We start from the raw sequence: 23,642 nt of genomic DNA, 5'->3' as shown, positions 1-23,642 counted from the left end.
CCCTAATCGCAGGAATAGAAGAAACAATGACAGAACAAAAACGGAAGCAATCTCATTACGCTAGAATTGAGCAGTAAGCGCTACCTCCAGAAGAAAAAGAGACTCAAAAAGCTTAAGCAGCTTGGTCTAGGTCACGCACTTGTAAGTAGCAGAGCGGGGATTTGAACCCTGGTTTCCGAGCCCTGTATCGACCTAAGCCGCCTCTTTGGGAGACGACTTAAGCGATGAATGAGACCCGGATCCTAATCATAGTCGTTAGGATAGAAAAGCGCCCCTTCCTTATAAAAATCTCTAGATTCCAGCCACCTGGCCTTTGCTCACAACATTTCTTATGCATCCAACACCCACTCACTCTGAACTTGGCCCAAAGGCCATCCAACAAAGGGGTCTCCCCTCCCCGCCCTTGCCTGCAGGCAACGTCCTGTCCCCTCATCATGGTCCCCCCCCCTTTCTGTCCCTCCCTGTGTCCCAGCTATGGGCACCCTAGAATGTTACTGTCCGTCTCTGTCTGTTCCCCACCCCTCAAGACTGAGAGCCCTTCGAGGGCAGGTACTGGTTCTGCATCATTAGTGTCACCAGCATCATCCAGCACAGGCCTGGACTGGAGAGAACTCAGAAAGTGAAAGCTAGTATCTGGGGTTTCGCATCCTTCAAGTGGGATGTTGTGACCTTGTCGGGAGAAAATTCATACTCAAAGGCTCTGCTCGGGCTGAAAACTTTGCATCATTCCCCATTCCCCGCCCCCAGCAGGCCTGCAGCAAGTCCTGATGGTTCGTCCTCCAAAATACATCTTAGAGCGCACACTCTGGAGCCAAGCTGCCCGGGGGTTCAAATCCCAGTTTCGCCTCATATACGCTCCGTGACCTTGAGTAACTTACTTAGCCTCTCTGAGGCACAGTTTGATCATCTGTGAAATGAAGATTAAATAAATTAGAATTATTAATTAAAATAGACCTCTATCTTATAAAATAACTGACTAGTATCCCTCAAAACTGTAAAGGTTGTGAAAAGCAAGGAAAGACTGAGAAGCTGCTGCAGACCAGAGGAGGCTAAAGAGATGGGAGGACTAATTGGTATCCTGCCATGGATTCTGGAACAGAAAAAAAAAAAGAGGACATTCGTGTAAAAACCGGTAAAATCCAAATAGTCTAGAGTTTAGTTAAGAGTCAGGTCGGTTTCACAGTTGTGACAAATGTACCACAACGACGTAAGAAGATAACACGAGGGGAAGCTGGGGGAGGAGTATTTCGGAATGCTCTCTGTGTAACTTTTCTTTAAATATAAGTCTTCCAAAATAAAAAATTTATTTAAAAAAATGTACCTATCCCTCTCCTATTAGCTCATTCCTTTCCAGAGAGGAGGGGCTGGGGGCCCAGAGTCCCGGGTCTAAGGGAGGAGGGGCCTGGGGGCCCGGACCCCTGGGTCTGAGGGAGGAGGGGGCCGTGACCTGAGATGGGTGGAGTTAAGTAATTAGATCCTCGTGAGCCGCCCCGCGGGCCACGCCCCGTTTCTGACAAAGTCCTGCCCACTTTCTTCTGGACCCTTCCCCGCCTGCGTGGGCCCGGGAGAATTCAAGGGGAAGGTGCTGGAAGAGACTTCAGAGACCCCTGTGGAGATGGAACAGCAAAAGGAAGGGACTGGGCCTGAGGGGTGAGAGACTCAAGACCTCCTTGGGGGAGGCCAGAGACCCAGAAAGACGAGGGGACAGAGAGAATCAGAGAGAGAGTTCAACAGACCCAGAGAGTATAAAAAACAAAAGTCTCAGGTATCATTGCAGAGGAACAGAATCTTGGAGGGTCTTGGTGACAGAGTTGAGCGAGATACTTAGAAATGAGGGGAGAGCTGGAAACAGATATTCGTGGAACACAGAGAAATTTCAAGAACCAGGAGATTTGCAGATGCCAGGAACAGCTGTAGGGCTAGAGAAACAATGATAATTGTCCACATTTACTGAATGCTTCCCAGACTCAGCCCTTTAATATACACCTTTGGTACCACCAAAAGCCATCTTTTGAGGTGAAAAATTAAGGTTCGGAATGGATAAGTGATTAGCCCAGAGACACACCGTGAGTGAGGAATCAGAACTGAGTTCTGTCTGATGCTGGAGCTCTGGCAGAGCTGTCTGTCTCTCTGTAAAGAGAGAAGGGAGGAAACAGAGAGAGGAAGAGAGAGAGAGAGAGAAGGGGGTGAGGAAGTCAGAGGCAGACGCAGAACTGAGAACGGAGAGAAATGGACTCCCAGGAGGGGCAGAGAAACAGCCAGGCTGCTGTAAGGAAAGACATATGCAGGTGGTGAGACCCGCTGACCTGTCCTTTGTCATTCTAGGAACAACCTACCCCTGCCGTCACCTGGGCCTGAGTCGTGGCCCCCTGCACCTTTCCCAGCCCTGTCACCTTCTCTCCTGGGCACGCCAGACCCAGCCCACCTGGGGCTCCCCGAGAGCCTGTCGTCTGTCACCGTCCCCATCCGCCTGGATGCCCTCTCCTACCTCCTGCACAGCGCCCTGCTGGGGGCCTACAGCCTTCAGCAGTCCTTGCCCTCCTGCCCCTGCTCCCAGCAGGCATGCTGCACCCGGCCTGGCACCACCAAGAGGCCATGCCAGGGACGCGGCGGGTGGGAAGTCTGGCGCAGGCCAGGCCGGGGCCAGGGCCAGCAGCGATGGAGACCTGGGAGGGCTGAGCAGCCAGAGAGGAGCTGGGTGGGGGACTCTGGGGCTGGCCCCAAGACCCCACGAATGATGCCGCCCTCACCACCAACACCGCCTGCCCAGGATGGGAAGAGAGAAGCCCGAGGTCCGGAGACACCCCTGGACATGCCATCTGCTGCTGAGGACTGGGAGGCAGAGTACTAGGACCCTGAGGGTCCAGCACCCTGGGCTCTGGAGAGGGCCCCTCAGATCACCAGAAGGATTGTCCTGGAACCCAGGGTGACTCCAGCCCTGTCAGAGCTACCCCAACAAGCATCCTGTTCCCATCCCTCTTCCCCAAAACCACGGCCTCAGGAGTGGGGCCTGCAAGTCACCTGGTGAAACCTGGACCTGACTTAGGATCCCAAGCTAGAAAAAACCCTGAACCTCATACCCAGGCCCAAACGCATGGCTCTCCCCATTCCCAACACCATCCCCAGCTACAGTGACAACCCCACCCTCATTCTCACCCCCAGGGCTCCTCTAACCCCATCCCCAACCCCAAAGCCATTCCCACCTCCTTCTGCAACCCCCAGCCCATGCTGCCTCTCAGCACCCTATTCCCAATTCCCTTCATCCCCATTCCTGTCCCCAACTCCACCCTAACGCTCCTCATTCCCCACCTACCTCAGGCCAAGCCGGTCCTCATCCTTAGTTTCACCCCAAACCCAGCCCATCTTCAAACCCAGCCAGCCTCATCTCGTCCTCAACCTCCTTCCTGTCCCAGCCCCAACTGTGACATGTCCTGTGACCCCACCCTGCAAAGAACCCCATTGTTCAACATATCCAGACACCTGCAGCACCCACCCTGTTTCCTACCCTTGGGGGGCCCTGGGTGAACAATAAATAGATGACTGTCCCTATGTCTTGTGTCTCTGTGTGTGCTTATACAGCTCAGGCTAACCCAGTGTGCTGTGAGCAAGGCCTGTGAACTGGGGTAGGGGGGTAGGGTCATTGGGAGGGTCACAGAGAGAAGCCAGTGGGGCCAGGGGCTGCGGGGAGGGAGGGCCTGGATCCCTACTTCAGCGAATTCCAGCTGGGGCCTCTGCCACCACTGCACTTCTGCCTGCTGGAAGCTGCTGGGATGCGGGGCCATTGTATGGGGAGGCTTAAGGGATTTGGGGGATCCAGGGAGCAGAGAGGCCAGCGACCTGGCTCAGCTCAGTGTGCACAGAGGGGCCGAGGCAGGCAGAGGGCTCGGGGCAAGCTCTGCCACTCAGGTAGGGATCAGGCATGGGACCTGTGGGCTCCCCCTCCCCAGGCCTAAGGGTCCATTCCTCTAGCTCCTTCGTCTCCCTGGGGACCTGGTGGTGTCCCAGCCTCTAGCCCCCTCCTCACCTAGGACCCAAGAGTCCAAGCCCCCAACCCCGTCCTCCCCCAAGGACTTGGTGTCCCAACGCCCAGCCCCCTCCTGGCTTAGGACCTGGAAGCCTAGGCCCCCAGCCCCTTTCTCCCCCAGGACCCAGGGGTCTAGGTCCTCAGTCCCTTCTCCTTCAGACTCAGGAGTGCGGACTTCTAGCCCCGTACCCGCCTAGGACCAAGGAGTCTGGGCCCCCAGTCCCCTCCTCCCCCAGAACCCAGGAGTCCAGGCCCCCAACTCCTTCCTCTCCCAGGACCCAGGAGTCCAGGCCCGCAGTCCCCTTCTCCCTCAGACTAGGAGTCCAGGACTCCAGTCCACTCCTCCCGCAGGACCCAGGAGTTCTGTCCTCCAGCTCCTTCCTCTCCCAGGGACCTGGTATCCAGCTCCTTCCCACTCAGGTACAGGCACCCCCAGTCCCCTCCTCTGCCAGGACCCAGGACCTGACCCTTCTCTCTCCTTCCCCACAGATCACCATGTACAGCTTCATGGGTGGTGGCCTCTTCTGTGCCTGGGTGGGGACCATCCTCCTGGTGGTGTCCACAGCGACAGACCACTGGATGCAGTACCGGCTGTCGGGGTCCTTGGCCCACCAGGGCCTGTGGCGGTATTGCCTGGGCAGCAAGTGCTACCTGCAGACGGACAGCATCGGTGAGGCTCTGGGGCAGGGTCTGGGCCATGCCTGGGGTCAGAGCCCCCACAGGTCAGGGGTCAGAACCTTCCCACGGGGCAGAACCTCACAGCTGAAGGGCCACCTGTTTTGCAGATGGAGAACCTTATGGCTCAGAGAGGGAAAGGGACCAGCCCAAGGTCACTCAGCGTGGAAGGGGCAGAATTGGGATTTCAGTATTTTTTTCTAGTACTACAATTACAGAATGTATTGACTTAGAGCTTAAGTAGAGAGGTGACATTTCCTGGCAGGAAATAGATGTCAGGTACAACATTTGGGGCTGAGGTTGTCAGAACAGGATTTTCTAAATATCTACTATGTATCAAGAGCTACCTTCGGTGCTGGGGCAGACAGAAGCAATACGGACCCTAAATTTGCTAAATACTGGATGAGATATTTTTTTAATACTTACTGTGTGCCTGGCCATGTAATATATATGTATATACTACAAGATATATTGTAAAAATGGGGATAAATATAGTACTTACAGTATAGGGCTCTTGCAATCTATATAATAATAATATATATATACTATATATCTCTACGTATCTCTTTCCATATATGTATATATTTGTATGTATATACATACATGTATATGGAAAGAGATACGTAGAGATATATACTATATTATATAATACATTATACAAAATACATTATATAATATATTAAATTAATAATATATAGTATATTACATATTATATATCCAATAATAGTAGCAGTCATGATAATAGTAATACGTGGCATTTATTGAGTGTTGTGTGCTACATGATATTCTAAGTGCTTTACCTGGATTAACTCCCTTTAGTCTCCCAACAACACTTAGAGGGAGTTGCCTTGTGTCTATGAATAAGACACGATGAGACTTGACCTCAAAAAGCCACACATTGTCTTGAGGGGGGGTTTGGGAGGAGGAGCCAACGCTCCCTGAGCCCCGCAACATGACAACATGACAGGCCCATGCCGGGAGGTTTCACCCACCCAGTCTCACTGAACCTGCCCTGAAGGAGTTGCAGCAGGATGCCCGTTTGCCGGAGCAATAAACTGAGGCAGGGAGAGGTGGAAAGGCTTGCCTTGGGCCACCAGCTTCGGAGCCCAGTCTACCTGACATCACGCACCCATTTCATTTCTGGCTGTCTCCTTTGTCTCATTTCAACCGACCTTTTCTCCTGCTTCAGACTGGGGCCCCCTCTCCCCTGGGGACAGCTCTGAGTCACCTCTCTGTCTTATCTCTGCTGGAGGTGGGGGAGAGAGGGAGGGTGGTGGAGGTCTTCAGGTTCATTTGACATCAAAACCGGGAACCTCAGGGACGTATCTCATCCCAACTGATTCTTGGGTATTTGTCCAAACAGCTGGCTTAATTTGCTCATCAATTGTAATCTGCCCACCAAAACTAGAGCAGGAATCCTGAACTTGCTTTCCAGAGACCAGACCCAGCCAAAGACATGTATGCAGAGCGTTTTTAAAGTTTCTGAAGTCGTTGCCAGTATTAAAAGATCTGGAGATTTTACATAAAAATGTGGACTTGCAGCTCTTTTTGGAAAAGCCAATTCCGCATGTCCTCCTCCAGGTCCACAGTGGTCAGCTGAGTATGAGACGAGCTGTCCCCTTCAAAATGGGTGTACCAGTCGGGGCCTCTTCAGGAGACAGAAACCACAGAGTGACTTGAATAGGAAAAGTTTTCTCTAAAGATGGAGCTGGGAGGCAATAATCGCTCATTGGTACATGGGACATACGTGTCCCGTTCACCACAGCGCCCACTGCAGCGCCCACCGCAGCCCCCACCGCAGCCTGGTGTCTCCCAGCACGTCTTGTCCTCATGTGCAGCTGTCACCAGTCCTCAGAAGCATTTCTGTTTTCCGCCCCTGCATGACACCTGTAGGAAACAAATAGGCTACAACATACCCTGTAAGTCCTCCAGACTTTTAAATACGCAGAGGCATCTGTTAGTTTTGTTGGGGCTACCATAACATAGCACCACATATTGGGTGGTTTAAACAGAAATTTACTGTCTCACAGTTCTAGAGGCCGGAAATCTAACATCCAGGTGTTGGCAGGGTTGGTTCCTTCTGAGGGTTCTGAGAAAGAACGTGTTCCAGGCCCCTCTCCTCGCTTCTGATGGTTGGGTGTCAGTCTTTGGTGTTCCTTGGCTCGTAGGTGCATCACCCTGATCTCTGCCTTCATGTTCATATGGGGTTCTCTCCGTTTGCACGTTTGTGTCCAAATTTCCCCTTTTTGTAAGGACACCAGTCATATTGGGTTAGGGGCCCACTCTACTCCAGTGTGACCTCATCTTAACTAATTACATCTGCAAAGACCGTATTTCCAAATAAGGTCATATTCTAGGCACTGGGGGTTAGAACTCCAACATATGAATTTGGAGGTGGGAGAAGAGACAGTTCAACCCATAACAACATCTATCGAGAAGTAGCCAGGAATTTTTCTCACTGAGGCTGGCACAAGACAAAAGACTGCATTTTGCAAAGATCTGAGACTGTTTACTTTTCAGTGGTAGGATGCGAGCTCCATCCAAGGTGCTCCGAGGAACAGAATCAAGAACGAGGGCTTTGGAACTTGAGTTTTAATGCCAGTCCCACCACTAATTATGGGACCTTGGGCAAACTGCTTCAGCTCTCTGAGCCTGTTTCTTCTCCTGAAATATGGGGATAAAAATAGCGCCTACAGCATAGGGCTCTTGGAAGAAACCAATAGGATTATATGTGTGAAGCGAGACTGGCACATACTGGGCAGTTGCTAATTGGAAGATGAGACCATGATTATTGCTCCTAGGGCATCTCCATTCATTCAGCATGTTTATTAACCATCTATTATGTGCCAGGTGCTGGAGATATAGCTGAGAATGAGAAAGAAAAGCCCTGTCCTCATAGAGCTCTCCTCTCGATGGGAAGAGACAGAGATGATAAACAAGTTAAAAATAAATAGGATATGGGCAAGTGGTATGAAGGAAATGAGAGCATGGGAGAGAGGATAGAAAGTGAATAGCAGGAGGATATAGGGAATCAGCATTCATTCATTCATTCACTCATTCATTCATACAACAAACATTTCTCCACATAGAATCAACCCATTTCCTGTCCTCAGGGAGCAATCAGGCTGGAGGGGGAGACAGAAAAAGAATCCTAACCCATAGTAAGGAGTAAAGATGATGCCTGGGGGGTGAAGGGATGCTTCCTAGAGGAGGGGACTTGGGAGCTGGGCTTTGAGGGATGAATAGGAGTTTGCCAGGTGAAGAGGAGGGTGTTTGCAGAAAGGTGAAAGAGGATCTGGGTCAGGGATGTGGAGAGGAAAGGCACTCGGGCCCTCAGAGGTAGCAGCATTCACCGCTGAGTACAGAGGAGGCAGGAGAATGACCGTGGGGTGCTCCCACAGCATACTGGAACGCCACCCGGGCCTTCATGATCCTGTCCTCCCTGTGTGCCACCTCCGGCATCATCATGGGCATCCTGGCCTTGGCTCAGCAGCCCTCCTTCGCCCGCCTCTCCCGGCCCTTCTCCGCAGGCATCATGTTTTTTGCCTCCAGTGAGTGGACTCCCCTACCCCTACCTGTCTCCCCACTCCCAACTCCCTGCCCAACTCCAACCCCAATCCATCTCTACCCCCACACCACTCTCATCCCGGACTCTTCCTCGCTCTCAACTCCTTCCCCACCCTAATCCCATCCCCATCCCCAACACCGACTCCAAGACCATTTCTTATTCCAGCCTATTCTGACGCCAGCTGGTGTGCTGCAATTCAATTCCGGCACCAACCACCCAGAGTTGGCGTCAGACCCCACAGGTTTAAGGGCACGGTTTGGTTCCTAAGGCTGCCCCTACTTCAGCTGCAAGTGGGGTCCCCAGGCCATCTGTACTTTTGACCAACTGGCTACAGATTCAGGGGCTCCCAGGACCCATTCAGGTTCAAAAATTTTCTACAACAGCTCACAGAACTCAGGAAAGCACTACACTTACAATTAGTTTTATTATAAAGGACACAACTCAGCACCTGCCAGATAAAGAGATGCACAGGGTGAAGCCTGAGACGGTGTGAACACAGAGCTTCCATGCCCTCTCCCTGTGGAATCACGGGATGCACATTGATGTGTTCACCAACCAGGAAGCCCCAGTGCACTTTGGCATCCCGAGTTTCTATTGGAGTTTCATTACAGAGGCACGATTGAGTGAATCATTGGCCACGTGATTGGACTCAATCTCCAGCTCCCAACCTCTCCCCAGAGTTGGGCTGACATGCAGTGGCTCAAAGCCCTAATCTTCTGTTCTCACTGTTGGTCTTTCTGGTGACCAGCTCCCATCCTGAGTCATCTCAGCTCACCAGTATAAACTCAGGTGTGATCCCAGAGGCTCAAGAATAACAAAGACACTCCCATTACTCAGGAAATTCCGAGGATTTAGAGTCTCCTTCCCGGGAAGGAGAGACAAAGACCAGTCAGAGTCTTTATGACCCAGCACTACTCTGCCCATCCCTGCCCCATCCCCACCCAACCTACTCCCCACTCTTCTTGACTCACTTTCAACTCAACCCCCATCCTCACCCTCATTCCTACTCATACCCACCCCGCCCCTACCCCTTCCTCAGTCTCACTCCCACCCCCTCCTCCAAGCCCAGCCCAGCCACACTGCCCACCCTCTCTCCCCAGCCTTTTTCGTCCTGTTGGCCTTGGCCATGTACACTGGCGTCACCGTCAGCTTCCTTGGTCGCCGCTTCGGGGACTGGCGCTTTTCCTGGTCTTACATCGTGGGCTGGGTGGCCCTGCTCATGACCTTTTTCGCAGGTACGGGGGCTTGGGGGTGGGAAGGTCAGTGTCTGTGGCAGAGCGGGCAGCACTCCAGAGGGCAAGATGACGGGGTGTCTCACGTGGGCGGGAGCACTAAGCCTGAAGGTACGCTCCAGCCCTACGGACACCCAGGGAGGCAGGGAGTGGTGGGGCGGGGATTGGGGTGGGAGCAGGGGCCTGGAGGGCTTCGGGAGGATCCATTGGGATCTCTTCTCTTGTAGGTATTTTCTACATGTGTGCCTACCGGATGCATGAATGTCGGCGTCTGTCCACTCCCCGCTGAGCCCAAAGTGTCCCGCATCCACCTTCATCTGGAAGTTATAATGAGGTCACTGAAGAGGAGGGGGAGGGTCTAGAGGCTGAAATCCTGGTTCCTGGGGGCATGAGGGGGCCCGGTCCTGGACCCTGGGTGGGGGACCCTGACTCTTGTGTCCCAAGAGGGAAAGAGGAAGAATGGGGCCTGGTGGGAGGCAGTTGAGAGGATCCAAGGCCCCACCCATCAGGGAGCGTGTTAGAGAAATGGAATATGCATTAGAGTGACTTTTTGGAAGCTAATAAAACTGATGTGAAACTACTAAAGTGTGGTCCCTGAGGGGCTGAGGTGGAGAGAAACAGGTGGGAGTGTGGTGGATGGGGTGGGGGGTGGTCGTATTATGGCAACCCAGCCTGTTCAGGTCCAGAGGGATGGGACAGAGACAAATCACGTAGTCCCCATCCAGGGATTAACTACAGTTCAACTTCTAGGAAACTGACGTGTAGGTCCAGTTCTGATACCGATTCCAACGTGTATGTGTGTTTTTTCCCCACACCACCAGCAGTTAACTCAGTTCTGACACTATCTACCTGGAGAGAGTGTCACATCCCACAGGTTAAGGGCTCAGTCTTACAAGACTGTCCCCCACCCCCACTTCAGATGCCAACCACAAGTCCAGGTTGTCACCGGTGCTTCTGACCAATCAGCTATAGATCAGAGGTTCCCACAACCCCTTCCTTGGTTTTGATTAATTTGCTAGAGGAGCTCACAGAACTCAGAGAAACATTTTACTTACTAGATCACTTGTACTATAAAAGGATATTATAACTCAGGAACAGCCAGTTGGAAGAGATGCACAAGGTGAGGTATGGGGAAAGGGCTCAGAGCTTCCATGCTCTCCGAGCAGACCAATCTCCTCAAACCTCCATGTGTTCACTGAAGGAGGGAAGAAGAGTATCCTCTACCCACTCTGGGTCCTCCCTGGCTGGGCTACAGATTAAATTGACATGAGACCCAATAGCAGGAGAAAAATCAAACAAGGTTTAATAACATGTAGACATGGGAGAAACCAGGAAAACTGAATTTCTCAACAAATGGCGGAGGTTTTCACCTTAAATAGATTTAGATAAAGACAAAGGATGATGTTGGGGGTGGGGAAGGAGACAGCTATGAGAGATTACCAGAAAGCACAGTAATCAAGGGTTTGCAGATTTAAGTCCTCTCCTTCCGTACTGATAAAGAGTTTCCAGAGATAAGGTCTTCCCAGCACACAGAAGGAGATAGCTTTAGAAATGTAAATGTTCGGTAAACAGAACTTTGATAAGAATGGGCTTAACAAGGACCCTGCCGGTCTGTCCAGACCCAGAGTTAAATTCCTTTAGGCAGTAGGGGATGTCAGATGTCCTTCAGAGAAAATAATCAAGGTAAAGAGACATATTTTGGGGTGGCCAATTTTGATCTCCCACATCACCAACCTGGAAGTTCTCTGAATCCCATCTTTTTGACTTTTTATGGAGGTTTGATTACACAGGCAGGATTGATTAAATCTTTGACCATGGACTGATTCAACCTCCAGGTCCTCTCCCCTCCCTGGAGGTCAGGCGGTAGGACTGAAAGTTCCAGCCCTCTAATCACGTGGCTGGTTCCCCTGGCAACCAGCCCCCAACCTTAGGTGCTTCCCTAAAGTCACTTCATTAACATAACAAGACCCCTTGATGGCCCTCATCAGTTAGGAAATTCCAAGGGTTTTAGGAAATCTGCCAGAAATGGGGACAAAGACCAAACATATATTTCTTATTATAAATCATAGTATCACAGTAGGATAATAGGATACATGAAAAGACCTGTGATAAAACAACAGTCCTCACGCCGCCTCCAGTCAGAGCTCCCAGCCTCCTCTCCCCTCCCGGGATGGGCCCCTCCAACTAGAAACACCAGAATTCTGACCTGCATCTACTCCTGAAACTGCCTCTTCACACACCATTCACGAGCTTGACATTCTCTTCATTCACTCATTCATTAGTTCATTCAATAAACTGATGCCAAGTGCCATGAGAGTTACTGATGTCTATCATAAAATAATAAGGCTATTTAGCAAGGCTGATTCTAATAATAAGAATATTTATTACAGCCTATGCTAATGATGGTGCTCAGGGCAAGCTGCCCCAGGAAGCACCACTCTGGTATGCGGATTATTTCGAGCTGAAGACAATAAGGACTCAGAGAGCTCAGGAAAAATATTTGAGTTTCCCCTCCCAAACTGCCTAAAGAATTTAAAACCCGGGCCGGCCCTGTGGCTTGGTGGTTAAGTGCGCGCGCTGCGATGCTAGTGGCCCGGGTTCGGATCCCGGGTGCGCGTCGAGGCACCACTTCTCCGTTCATCCTGAGGCCGAGTCCCACATACAGCAACTAGAAGGATGTGCAGCTATGACACACAACTATCCACTGGGGCTTTGGGGGGAAAAAATAAAATAAACAAAATCTTTAAAAAAAAAAAAAATGCTTTAAAAAAAAAAAAAAAAAGAATTTAAAACCAAAAAATCTGTTTTAGGAAGGGGTTATTATCATGACTGCTATAAAAGATAATTTAGGATAGAGGTTATGTAGGATTCCAAAAAGGAAATCCAACTCCAGTCTCGGGAAGGCGCGGACCCACAGACACAGGAGACCGAGCTTGATGCAAATGCACGAGGTTTTAATTAAGCGGAGCTCCGGGTCGACACGTATCTCTCGCAGGAGACAGAGGGGTCGACCCCGAACCTTAAGGGGCAAGCTCTTTTATAGGATTCGGAAGCATAAAGCGGGAAAAGGTTGGCGCGGTCTTACATGATTGGCTAATTTAAAACATTTAAACAGTTACATTTTATGGCGCGAATTGCTATGGCGCGAAGCAATTATCAGGTTACACACACGCGTCCCCATCTGGACCCCCTCCACCCCGACCCTCCCAAACTTATCCCTCTGGAGCACTCTCTTGTTCTCAATTTTTCCCCGAACAGTTTAGGGTGAGTCTTCTATGAATAGAGTCAGTCAGGATCGATAAACATTCCCCCTTATACCAGGAATCCTTAGGGTGTGGAGGTGCCTGTCTCTAAGGTATTAACTTTTAAATTTTTAATATAATTTACTTCCTTCAGTTACAATAGAAAAGGCACCAACAAGCCCATCTTATCGGGAGTTCTGTCTCTCTGGCCACATTCTTTGGATGGCCCTGCGAGGAGTTGTCAGACAATCATTTACAAGGGAAGTCTCCATTTGTAAAGGTATCTCCCTCTCTGTATTGAGAAAAAGGGGGGGTGAGCTCATTTCTAGTAACTTATCAATGTGGAAGATGAGGCCTTGGGGCTGTATAATAAACCTTACTCTTGTTTACTGTGCTTTAGTGGTAATCTCCTGTAACTGACTCCCCCCACCCCCAAATCCTCCTTTGTCATTGGCTGAAAATGATATTTAAGACGAGAATTTCTGCTATTGTGTTGAGAAACGCAGTGTCCCTGCTTTCTCCCATGTATACATGTTATTAAACTTGGTATTATTTTCTCCTGCTAACCTGTCTTGTTGATTATTTGGCCAGCCAGAAGAACCTTAAGGGAAAGGGCAGAGGGAGATTCTCCCTCTTCCCCCAACACTAATAACTTATATTAATAGAGACTTATTCCCCAGATATAATATTTATTGGGGCCTCCTCAAATAATACCATATTAATAAAGTTTCCTCTAATGATAATGGCAATTGAGGCCTTCTCTAATAATAATTTATTGAGGTCTATTTAAGTAAAAATATTTACTGAGGCTTCTTCCAGTAATCATATTTATAGGGGCTTCCTCGAGCAATAATAGTGATGTCATACTTATAACTCCAGACTCATATCTCCAACTCCTTACTCCACATTTCCACTTGAAAAGAAGAGGCATCTCACATCTCATGTGTCTAACACTGAATTCCTGATCTCTCACACTCCACATCTGCTCCTCCCACGGTGTGCTCCATCTTGGTAAATGACAACTCCATTTTTTCCAACTGCTCAAGCCAAAAACATTGGGAGCATCCTCAGCTGCCTTCCTTCTCTTACATCCTACATCTGATTCATCAGCAAATAGTGTTGGCTCTTCTTTTAAATTGTGTCTGGAATTTGATGCCTTGCTCATCCAGTTACCACCCTGGTCCAAACCACCATCATCTCTCACCTGGCTTATTGCCACAGCCTCCTAACCAGCTCTGCCTCTGTCCTTCCCTACCCCCTGCCCCGTGCAGTCCATTCTCTACACAGCGTCGAGAGGGAGTTTTGTTAAAACATGACTCAAATCAAGTCACTCCTCTGCTCTAAGCCCTCCAGTGGCTCCCATCTCAGATGAAAAGTTGAAGTCTATCAAGGTCATATGAAGCGTCATGTGTTCTGGACTCTGTTAACTCTCTGACCTCATCTTCCCTCACTCACTGCAATTCAGGGCTCCTCAACACCTGCTTCAGGTTCAATGATTTGCTAGAAGGACTCAGAGCTCAAGAAAGCTATTACACTCATGGTACAGTTTATTACAGCAAAAGGGTACAGATTAAAATCAGCAAAAGGATGGGGTTCACAGGGCAGCGTCCAGGAGAGATCAGAAATGAGTTTCCAGTTGTCTCTCCCAGTGGAGTGTCCAGACAGCACTTACTTCTCTCAGCGACAACGTGTGACAATATGCACAGGACATTGCCCACCAGGGAAGCTCACCTGAGCCTTGGTGTCCAGTCTTATTGTCCAGTGTCCAGGTCAGGGTTGCAGGCATGGGGAAATCATATGGCTGGTCTCCAGCCTCTCCAGGGGTCATATTGATACCGTGTGTTTCAAAGCCCCCACCATAAACCACGTTGACATGATAGACTATCTGGCGCGGCCCAAGGACCCCAGGTAAACAGACACTCTTAACAGGCAGGCATTCCAAGGACTTAGAGGTTCCTTCCCAAAAGCTGGGCTAGGCCAACCCTTTCTTTGGTCAACGTTACTGCTCTGCTCCTCAGTCACTCTGCTCCAGCCTTGTTGGCCTCCGTGCTTGTCCAGGCATGAGCCCACCTCTGCCTACACCACTCTTCGCAAATGTCTTTCAGTTCTTTGCTTCAAAGGTACCTTTTCAGTGAGGTGTCTCTGGCGACCCCATCTAAAATCACAACCCTCCCCCTCTTCTCTGCTTTTGCCTCCCCACAGCACTTTTCACAAACATATTATATATTTTTCTTACATCTATCTTATTATCTGTATCCCCAACTGGAATGGTGGTGCCCCTGAGGGAGAAATTTGTGTCTGCTTTTGGTCATCTCTACATCCTCAGTGCTTATAAGGTGGCACCCAGCACATGGTAATCGCTCAAAATAATATCTGTTGAAAACTAAATATTTATTCAGGTCAATTGATAATGATATTTATCAACTTAGATTATTTATTGGGGCCTACTCTGATATTTATTGAGATTTAATATATTTTTATCATCAAAATAGACCACATTAAATATTGGTAAGAGTGAGCCTCAATGGAAATTATGGCACTTTCCATCATAACTGTTAATAAACAGCCATCATGGGGCCAGCCCGGTGGCATAACAGTTAAGCGTGGGCGTTCTGCTTCGGCGGCCCAGGGTTTGCGGGTTCGGATCCCGGGCGCACACCAACGCACCGCTTGTCAAGACATGCTGTGACCGCATCCCATATAAAGTAGAGAAAGATGGGCACGGATGTTAGCCCAGGGCCAATCTTCCTCAGCAAAAAGAGGAGGATTGGCATCGGATGTTAGCTTAGGGCTGATCTTCCTCAAAAAAATAAAAAAAATAAATAAACAGCCATTATTTCTTTGCTATAATAGAATGTAGGCTCAATGAGGGCAAGGGTCCCGAGTATGTTGTCCATCACTGTGCCCCCAGGGCCTAACCTAGTGCCTGAACTACAAGAGGGGCTGGTTGAATTGAATATCTCCAGAGGCCTCCTATTTGCCAGATTCTATGCTGGGTGCTGGGGGCCCCCAAATTAATCCAACCTTGTTCCTGCCTTCAAGTTCCTGAGGTCTGAGAATGTATGGGAAGTGGCAGAAGGAGAGACATTTGGGATCAAGCCAAGTACAGGAAGGCCTGGGAGATAATTGGGTTGGGGGTATGGGTACAGTGCTCTAGACTGAGGGTGGGGCCTTGGGACTGGGGGGACCTCAGCTCTGAAGACAAAAACAATAGAATAGAGACCAGGTCCCCAGGTGGTCAAGGCAGGCCTCAGGGCTGGGCAGAGCCACAGAACTTCCCTGGGGTGATGATGTTGGAGGTGTTCTGTGGCAGTTGGGGGTTGCTGAGGAACCCCTCAGCCTGGCAGAAGTTGGTAGGAATTGGAGAACGTTGGAGGAGACCCCGGTGATTTGGAAAAACTTGCAGTGCTTGGACAAGACTGGTAGAGACTGAAAGGAACCAACAACTGGGACAGCATGGTGGAGCTGGGGACATGAGGGCTCTGGAGAGCTTCACATCTTGTCAAGGAAAGAGATGGAGGTTCTGCGAGACAACTCCCTCTTCAATGTCGTGTTCAGCTGCTTCTCCTTGGGGTTCTTCCTGGCGGCCTTTGTCTGCCCCTACTGACTTGAGGTGTGTGCACCAGGGGCCACCAAGGACCTGGGTTTACGGTCAGCCTGTGATGCCTATGTGTGCAGAAGTCTGCGGGAGCCTGGTACAAGTCATGTATGTGCATGCATGTGTGTGCGTGATGGTGGTGGTAGTGGGACTTGGGGAGACGAGAAAGAGGGATATAGCCTTGGACCTGGAGGTGGGATGAAGATGAAAATGGGGGGGTGAGGTAGGAATTACAGGGGTTGGGGAGAAGTATGAAGAAGGAAGTGAGGTGGGACTAGGGTTGGAATTGGGACGGGAAAGGTGATCTGGTGTGGGGATGGGAATGAAGATAGGGTTAAGTCTAGGGATGAGGATGGGTTTGGGTTTGGGGTTGAGTTTGTGAATAAGAATGGGGTTAGGTTGCAGGATGCAGATAGGGTTAAATTAGAGGTTGGAGCTGGGGTTAAGGAATGGGTTGTGTTTGGGGTTGGGGATGGGATTGAGTTTAAAGTTGGGTTGGGGAATGAGAATAGGGTTAGGTTTGGGAATTGGGATGGGTTGATTTTGGGGTTGGAGCTGGACTTATGGATAGGGTTGAGTTTGGGGTTGCAGCTGGGGTTAAGGATGGCGTTTGGTTTGGGCATGAGAATGGGGTTAGGTTGGAGAATAGGGATGGGGTTAAGGATGGGATCGAAGCTGGGGTTATGGGTGGGGTTGAGTTTGGAACGGGTTCAAGATCACAGATGGGCTCTGTGCTCTGACTGTCCCCTTACCACACCCCCATCACCCACACTTCCTGAAGCCTGTCCAGATGCTCCTCACTGGAGCCATGTCCACAGCCATTTTTGTGCTGGCTCCTCGCTGCTCATGACCTGGATCCACCTCTGGCAGCCTGTCCTCAGGAGCATGTTCTCAGCGTGGCCAGTTACCCCACTGGTGAGGGTCTGGGTGACAGACGGGGGCCTGCAAATTGGAGTCTGCAATAAAGGAAGAAGACCCAGCCTCTTGGTCACTCTGGTTTTCCCTTTCGCCAGCTGTCCAGGGACTGCCGACTCAGTTGGATTTCACGACAGAGGTCCTCTTCCAGGCCAGTCCCTACTTCACAGGGGTTAAGTTTTCCTGGGCTGTGGCCCCTTCACCTTGTATCTGCTCACAGGTGGTGCGTTGCCCAGAAACTGATGGTGGGGGAGGCGGCTCGTGCTTGGAGGGCTGGGGGGTCCTGCACTGACAGTCTTGTGTCACCCGCCCCGCAGGCTCTGATCCTGATGATGAAGCCCACCACACTGGAGGCCCTGCTCAAAGCAGAGCTGTCTGTGAACTCACTTATCAGATGAGGATGTGGGCATGTCTTCCTCGCCACAAACTTAGAATTGTGATTCTCCACCATTTGCCTGCCCTGGGCATAACTCCAAGCAGGGATCCAGGAGTATGAGCCCCCCATCCACCTGTCCCTTCTTCTCCCAGGCCTCCAGATCTTTCCTTCTCCAGCCCCCTTCTTTTTGTGGAGACCCTCGAGTTGGGGCCCCCCCTCTCCTAGAACGGAAGATAGCAAAACCCACAGGAAAGTATGACACATCCCCCAACTGTCCCCTCTGGCCACATCTCCCCTCCTATTTAACTCACACTCTGGTCTCATTCGTCACCTCCCACCTCTGTGCCCCCAAGCTTCTCTCTCACCTCTCCCAGGAAGCCCCCTCTGGTGTTGAGGGCTCTAAGGTGGGACGCATAGAATCTGAGGCAGAGAGGCAAGTTCTGAATCACCACCTAAACCACGGATGATGTGACACCCTCAGTGCTCCCCATTACACACTAATGACCTTGGGGAGGGAAGGACGTTGTCAGTGCAACCCATGAAGGGAGGGTGAGACACGTCAGCTACCAGGAACTGGGTGAAACCAAACCAGCCTAGTCTTCAGGAGCACACGTCCCCACTGCTTGCCAGCTTCTCTTTCTTGAGCTCAGAAGATCCAGGAGTCCCGGGACACAGCCTCCTCCTCTCTCAGAGATCCAGGAGTCTGGTTCACTAGCCTCTTCATCGCCCAGGACCTGGAAACCCAGAGCTGGCCCCCATGGAACCCTGTCGGTCCCTGGCCCTGCTCATTGGCTCCCTGGGCCTGACATCTGTCCTGGTTGCTCTGAGCACGGATTACTGGTTCGTGGCCATGGGGCCCAAGGCTTCAGCTCACTCGGGGCTCTGGCCAAAGGCGGATCAGGACGCAGTAGCAGGTAACAGGGAGAGATCGCTCTTGCGGGGCGGGGTGGGGGGAATGACCAGATGGGACGGGCATTCAGAGGTCTCTTCTTTGAGCAGGCTACATCCACGTGACGCAGGCCTTCAGCATTCTGGCTGCCCTGGGGGGCTTGGTGTCTGTGAGCTTCCTGGTCCTGTCCTACATCCCCTCACTGTCTGCCCCGGGCCGCGGGCCCCTTGTCTCCTCTGTCACAGCCTTTGCTGCAGGTAAGGGCTCCGGGCTGCCCTTGGGCACTGGGGACTGGTGAGTTCCTGCAGAGGAGCTGAGCAGTCTCTCATGTCTCTGTCCTCAGGCCTCTTCGCAACGGTGGCCCTGGTGGTCTACACCAGCGAGCGGTGGAGCCAGCCTCCACATCCCCAGATCCAGACCTTCTTCTCCTGGTCCTTCTACCTGGGCTGGGCTTCAGCTCTCCTCTGGTTCTGCGCAGGTGACTGCTCGGGAGGTGCTCGGGAGGGCCAGCTAGGGGCTCTGAGGGAGCAGGGTGGGACAGGCACTAACCTCTCTCTACCACCCCAGCTGGCCTGAGCCTGGGTGCTCACTGCCGTGCCCCCCTGCCCAGCTATGAAGCCATGTGAGCCGAGGGCGAGAACAGCAGGACGAGTTTGGAGCACCGTTCTCTGAAGATGGAGCTGGCAGATTACGTGACGCTCCCTCCAGCCCTCACCCCCAGCCCTTCCCCAGCCCCCTTCGTTCCTTCATCCATTGAACAAAAATTGGCTGAGATCTGGTTATTCCGAGCTTAATTCCGTCGCGACATAAGCTAACCACACGCCAGCTCCATGGTGGTCGACACTGGGCACCCAGGAAGGAGTCAGAGCCACCCGCCTGCCCTCAGGGTGCTCCCACCATTGTGGGGACCAGTGTGGACTCAGGCACTGCCCTGGGTCCCTCTCCCTGTCTCCATCTCTCTTCTTCGCCCTTCCTTCTCTTTTCTTCCCTGTCTTTCTTGCTTTAGCTCTCTTCCCTTCTTGCTCCCTCTCTAATTTTGTGACCCTTGCCATCACTCTAGTCTGCCCTGCTCATTTCATTCAGTCATTCACTTCTGTGGCTGGCTTTTCCTGAGCACATCCTTTCCACTGGGCCTCGTTGGAATGCTGACGTGAATCAGACCTGGGCCCTGCCCACCAGGGGCTGCAAGTCTGGTGCGGGCAGGTGGTTAATTCAGGCCAGATGGCAGCGGGGAGAAAGACTGACCCGGTTGTAGAGGGTGGAGGTCAGCTTTCTGGGCAGAGGCTGTTTAGGGACTTCTCAAGGGCCAAGGAAAGGTAATCCAGGCAGAGGGACCCAAAGGTGGAGGCGTGGAAAGGCTGGAAGTTTTTAGGTGATGGAAAACAGTGCTTTGTGGCCAGAATGTAGAATGTGGGGGTGGAGGAAAATGAGAATAGAGAGGCAGGAGGGAGCCAGGGCCTCTAACGCCACAATTTACTCTCTCCTAAGGGTGATGAGGAGCTAGCAGAAGGTGGTGAGCAGGAGAGAGTCAGCGTCAGCTCCAGGTGCCAGAAAGACCCCTGTGGGGCATGCCAGGAAGCCAGAAGGGAGAGAGGAGCTTGGCAATGCAACAGGTGGGACGTGAGACAGGACAAGGCCTGACTGGGACCAGGGCATGAGATGGAAAAGAGAGAAGGAGCCAGAAAGGTTCGGGGGGCAGGAGGAACAAGACTTGGGGATCCAAGGGCTTTGTAGGGTGAGAAGCAGGAAGGAAGGGAGCAAGGATAGCCCCCAGTGGTCCGGCCCGACCAACTGGGTGGGACGGTGGGGTCATCCCTGGTTTGGTGGAAGATGGTGAGCTCAGCTGGGAGGTGGTTCAGTGTCAGGAGTCTGGGAGACATTCGGGAGCAGATGAGGACTCCAGTCTAAGGAGAGAGACACCTGGGCTGGAGAGGGAGTTTGGGATGCTAGCAGAGCATCAGGGTTCCCTGGAGCTGTGGGAGTGAGGAGGCTTACTTGGTAAGAAGGTACAGGATGGAGCCTCAAGGTAAACCGGCATTGAGAAGTAAAGGGAGGAGGAGCAGGAGCTGGGAGGGCACAGTCAGAGAGCTGGGGACCAGGAGAGCTTACGGGGTCAAGGGAAGAGAAGTTTCTAGAAGGTCATGGTTTACCATGTCAAGGCCCTCAGGCTTCCCAGAGACCTGCTGCCATCTGACTCTCAGCTGTCACTTTGCTAGGAGAGCTGCCTCTGTGTGTGTGTGTATGTGTGTGTGTGTCTATGTGTGTATGGGTGGGTGGGTGGTTATCTCTTTAAACAGCCGCTGCGAAGAGGGGGTTCTGGAACTCCTGCTGCCTCACAGAGACCCAGTCTCCCTTCCCCCACCTCTCTGCGCTCTGTGTCTAAGAGGCCCTGGGAGCTGGGTGTGAGTCATTTCGGTAGGTGTGTGTGTGGGGGTGGGGGGAGGGCACTGGACAGACCAAAGGAACATCCCACTGGGGGATGGAAGTCTCTGGAAGACTGGGAGGTTCCTAAGGAGAAGGTCTCAAAGTCCCCAGGAGGAACACAAGGGCATGGGGAAAGGAGGTCTTGGGTCTGGGAGGGACCTAAGGGAGGGGTCCCCAAGTTCGGGTGCTGGGGGAGGGGCCCAGAGCATGGGAGGATTTGAGGGAGGGGGGTCTCCTGGTCTCCAGAAGTAGGGCCCCAGGCAAGGGTGTGGGGTAGGAGTCTGGGAGATGGAAGGACATGTGGGAGGGGGTCTCAGGGACTTAAAGGAATGGGGAGAGGGGCCCGGGGTCGCGAGGGTGTTGGCCAATCCTGCGTGTACGGCCCTCCGCAGCAGCCTCCCTGGGATGGGGGTGAAGCGGAGCCTTCAAAGCGGGGGCACCTTGCTGGGCTTTTCGGCCAACGTCCTCACGATTCTCTCCACCGCCACCAACTACTGGATCCGCTACCCTGCGGGCCACAGCGGCCTGTGGCAGGAGTGTAATGCCGGCATCTGCTCCAACAGCCCCTGCCAGAGTGAGGCCCGGCCCGCCCAGATGTCAGACCCACGCTGGACAGACAGCCCCCAGCACTGACCACAGCTGGGCCCCTCGCCTGGCCCAACAGCTGGACACATTCTGCGGCGCCCCCACCCCCACTCTGACCCGTTCCACTCCAGTCTCAGATGCTCCTGCCCCTCCGTGCCCGAGGCCACCACGAACCTCCACTTTGGGACATGCTTCCCTGCCGCGACATTAACCGCCCCTCATGACATAATTTTCAAGTGCCCAGGCAAACCCCTGACTCTGCTCCCAGCCCCGTACCGGTGGGTGTGTGGAGGGGCGGCCGGGGCGGCGCCAGCGCGGGACTGACGAGGCCCCTCTCCCCAGCCATGCTGGCGGTGACCGCGGCGTGCATGGTGCTGGCGGCCGGCTCCGGCGTCGTGGGTTTGGTGATGGGGCTGCGGATTCTGTGCCAGAAGGGCGACTCGCGGGGCCGGACCACGAGCGCCATCTTCTTCCTCTGCGGTGAGACGGCAGCGGACCCCCAGGCATAGGGCGGGCTTGGAGGTTGGAGCGGGACCGGGGCCCAGGGGTCGCGGCTGGAGGCCCAGGAGACCCAGAGGAGGGGCGGAGCTGGGGCGGTGGGCGTGGCCTGTTGGAGCAGGGACGGGGAGGGGAGAAGGGGCGTGGCCTGGTAGGGCAGGTTGGGGGAGCAGCAGGCGGCGTGGCGTGGTAGAGCAGGGGTGGGGGAAGAAGGGGAAGTGGCTTGGTGGAGAACGGACGGGGAGGGCCAGAAGGGGGCGTGACCTGGGGCGGTGGGCGTGGCCTGTTGGAGCAGGAATGGGGAGGGGAGAAGGGGCGTGGCCTGGTAGGGCAGGTTGGGGGAGCAGCAGGCGGCGTGGCGTGGTAGAGCAGGGATGGGGGAAGCAGGGGGTGTGTCCCGGCGGAGCAGGGACGGGGAGCTTGGTCTGGGTGGGGCCTGGTTGCGGCCCCCCGGCCAAGCTCACCCGGCGGGTGGGGGCGGCCCAGGCCTGCTGCTGCTGATCGCCTTGACAGGCTACACGGTGAAGAACGCGTGGAAAAACGACGTCTTCTTCTCCTGGTCCTATTTTTTGGGGTGGCTGGCCTTACCCTTCTCTATTCTCGCGGGTAACCTGGACAGTGGGAAGAGGGTGGAGGAGACTGCCTAGAGGATCCCCCCTCCCCGCAGAGACTCCCCAGCCGCCCTCCCCGGAAACCCCACAGTGACCCCCCCCCACCCAGGGCCTCCCCAGCACACTCCACTCCTGACTCCCGCAGACCCCGCAGAGATGCCCTTGAGCCCCAAAGCCCAGTCCCCGGGGCCCTCCCGGTCATCCGCCCCAGGACCCACCCTCCACTCGCCCTCCGCTCCCCCCTGCCAGGCTTCTGCTTTCTGCTGGCGGACATGATCGTGCAGAGCACGGATGCCATCAGTGGATTCCCCGTGTGCTTGTGACCGCAGCCTGCCTGGGGCAGAATAAAGGACTAGCTTCCGCCGCCGCGGCTGCGCCTGCCTGTCTGGGGACGTGAGGACGCGGACACGGGCGACATGAATGGACGTGGGAACATGTACATGAACGGGGACTCGGGCGCAGGGGTACATGGAAGCTCAGGGAGGACATAGGACAAAACCTACACGGATCGTGGGGACATGGGGCATACGGGCGTGGAAACACGAACATGGAGTGGACAAGGGAAACGGGTTTGGAGGAGAATGGGGACGGGGGGGAGTGGGGTCAGGAAGGGACATGGGCGCGTGGAGAAGATGTAGGGACACGGACATGGAGGAAAAGTGGAGACGGACGAGGGAAGACCGATATGGGGGGACGTAGAGGCGTATTCATAGAGTGGGGGACACGGACACTGCGTCTCGGAGAGGCGAGGAGGAGATGGGGAACTGGAGGAGGGGGTAGATCCGAGGGCCTTGGGAAAGGTTTAGGACGACTGGGAGGAGCTCCACTTCCCCGCCGCTTCCTTTCCCCGCATGATCTTTCCCCTAGTTCCCGGTCACGCCCCCTTCACACAGCCCTGTCCCCTTCTCCGGGTCCCGCCTGTCTCCCCGGGATCCACTCCCCATTGGTCCGCATCCGCTTGCCAAAACTCCCTCCCCTCCGGCCTCCTGATTGGTCCTCTTTTGG

At 53.1% G+C, this 23,642-nt stretch overlaps 4 protein-coding genes across 6 annotated transcripts; all 4 read left to right on the top strand.

Annotated features, from left to right (window-relative positions):
- The first annotated feature begins 1,539 nt into the window (after positions 1-1,539).
- C33H19orf84 (chromosome 33 C19orf84 homolog) lies at positions 1,540-3,567 on the top strand. Its single transcript, XM_014797558.2, has 2 exons — positions 1,540-1,650; positions 2,326-3,567. The coding sequence occupies exons 1-2, from the start codon at positions 1,616-1,618 to the stop codon at positions 2,849-2,851; spliced, it is 561 nt and encodes a 186-aa protein (XP_014653044.2). The 5' UTR covers positions 1,540-1,615; the 3' UTR covers positions 2,852-3,567.
- Positions 3,568-4,519: 952 nt separating this feature from the next.
- Positions 4,520-10,084, top strand: LIM2 (lens intrinsic membrane protein 2). 2 transcript variants are annotated; one of them, XM_004443370.3, is made up of 5 exons: positions 4,520-4,753; positions 4,787-4,853; positions 8,101-8,250; positions 9,368-9,502; positions 9,727-10,084. In XM_004443370.3, exons 1-5 carry the CDS (start codon positions 4,520-4,522, stop codon positions 9,786-9,788), a joined length of 648 nt encoding a protein of 215 aa, XP_004443427.1. In that variant the 3' UTR covers positions 9,789-10,084. The 2 variants fall into 2 exon arrangements, with proteins under 2 accessions (XP_004443427.1, XP_004443428.1); XM_004443371.2 differs by lacking the exon at positions 4,787-4,853 and having other exon boundaries at positions 4,520-4,694.
- Positions 10,085-18,202: 8,118 nt separating this feature from the next.
- NKG7 (natural killer cell granule protein 7) lies at positions 18,203-19,293 on the top strand. 2 transcript variants are annotated; one of them, XM_087421247.1, is made up of 4 exons: positions 18,205-18,544; positions 18,630-18,776; positions 18,863-18,997; positions 19,087-19,293. In XM_087421247.1, exons 1-4 carry the CDS (start codon positions 18,388-18,390, stop codon positions 19,143-19,145), a joined length of 498 nt encoding a protein of 165 aa, XP_087277373.1. In that variant the 5' UTR covers positions 18,205-18,387; the 3' UTR covers positions 19,146-19,293. The 2 variants fall into 2 exon arrangements, with proteins under 2 accessions (XP_087277372.1, XP_087277373.1); XM_087421246.1 differs by having other exon boundaries at positions 18,203-18,544; positions 18,863-19,176.
- A 2,055-nt stretch (positions 19,294-21,348) lies between these two features.
- Positions 21,349-23,218, top strand: CLDND2 (claudin domain containing 2). The gene is made up of 4 exons (XM_004443368.3): positions 21,349-21,517; positions 21,871-22,008; positions 22,513-22,632; positions 22,887-23,218. Exons 1-4 carry the CDS (start codon positions 21,349-21,351, stop codon positions 22,958-22,960), a joined length of 501 nt encoding a protein of 166 aa, XP_004443425.1. The 3' UTR covers positions 22,961-23,218.
- Positions 23,219-23,642: the final 424 nt, after the last annotated feature.

The sequence above is a fragment of the Ceratotherium simum genome, chromosome 33 (assembly GCF_057802395.1).
Source record: "Ceratotherium simum simum isolate JZ-2026a chromosome 33, ASM5780239v1, whole genome shotgun sequence".
Taxonomy (NCBI): domain Eukaryota; kingdom Metazoa; phylum Chordata; class Mammalia; order Perissodactyla; family Rhinocerotidae; genus Ceratotherium; species Ceratotherium simum.
This window is presented reverse-complemented; position numbering and strand designations above follow the sequence as displayed.

Bases quoted from the DNA above. Each gene is read 5' to 3' on its own strand.
- C33H19orf84 (XM_014797558.2), top strand. From the start codon at position 1,616: ATGGAACAGCAAAAGGAAGGGACTGGGCCTGAGGG. The intron at 1,651-2,325 runs GTGAGAGACTCA...TTGTCATTCTAG, and splicing joins GAAGGGACTGGGCCTGAGGG to GAACAACCTACCCCTGCCGT.
- LIM2 (XM_004443370.3), top strand. From the start codon at position 4,520: ATGTACAGCTTCATGGGTGGTGGCCTCTTCTGTGCCTGGGTGGGGACC. The intron at 8,251-9,367 runs GTGAGTGGACTC...CTCTCTCCCCAG, and splicing joins CATCATGTTTTTTGCCTCCA to CCTTTTTCGTCCTGTTGGCC. The intron at 9,503-9,726 runs GTACGGGGGCTT...CTTCTCTTGTAG, and splicing joins GCTCATGACCTTTTTCGCAG to GTATTTTCTACATGTGTGCC.
- NKG7 (XM_087421246.1), top strand. From the start codon at position 18,388: ATGGAACCCTGTCGGTCCCTGGCCCTGCTCATTGGCTCCCTGGGCCTG. The intron at 18,545-18,629 runs GTAACAGGGAGA...TTCTTTGAGCAG, and splicing joins GGATCAGGACGCAGTAGCAG to GCTACATCCACGTGACGCAG. The intron at 18,777-18,862 runs GTAAGGGCTCCG...CTCTGTCCTCAG, and splicing joins TGTCACAGCCTTTGCTGCAG to GCCTCTTCGCAACGGTGGCC.
- CLDND2 (XM_004443368.3), top strand. From the start codon at position 21,349: ATGGGGGTGAAGCGGAGCCTTCAAAGCGGGGGCACCTTGCTGGGCTTT. The intron at 21,518-21,870 runs GTGAGGCCCGGC...CCCTCTCCCCAG, and splicing joins CTCCAACAGCCCCTGCCAGA to CCATGCTGGCGGTGACCGCG. The intron at 22,009-22,512 runs GTGAGACGGCAG...GGGGCGGCCCAG, and splicing joins CGCCATCTTCTTCCTCTGCG to GCCTGCTGCTGCTGATCGCC.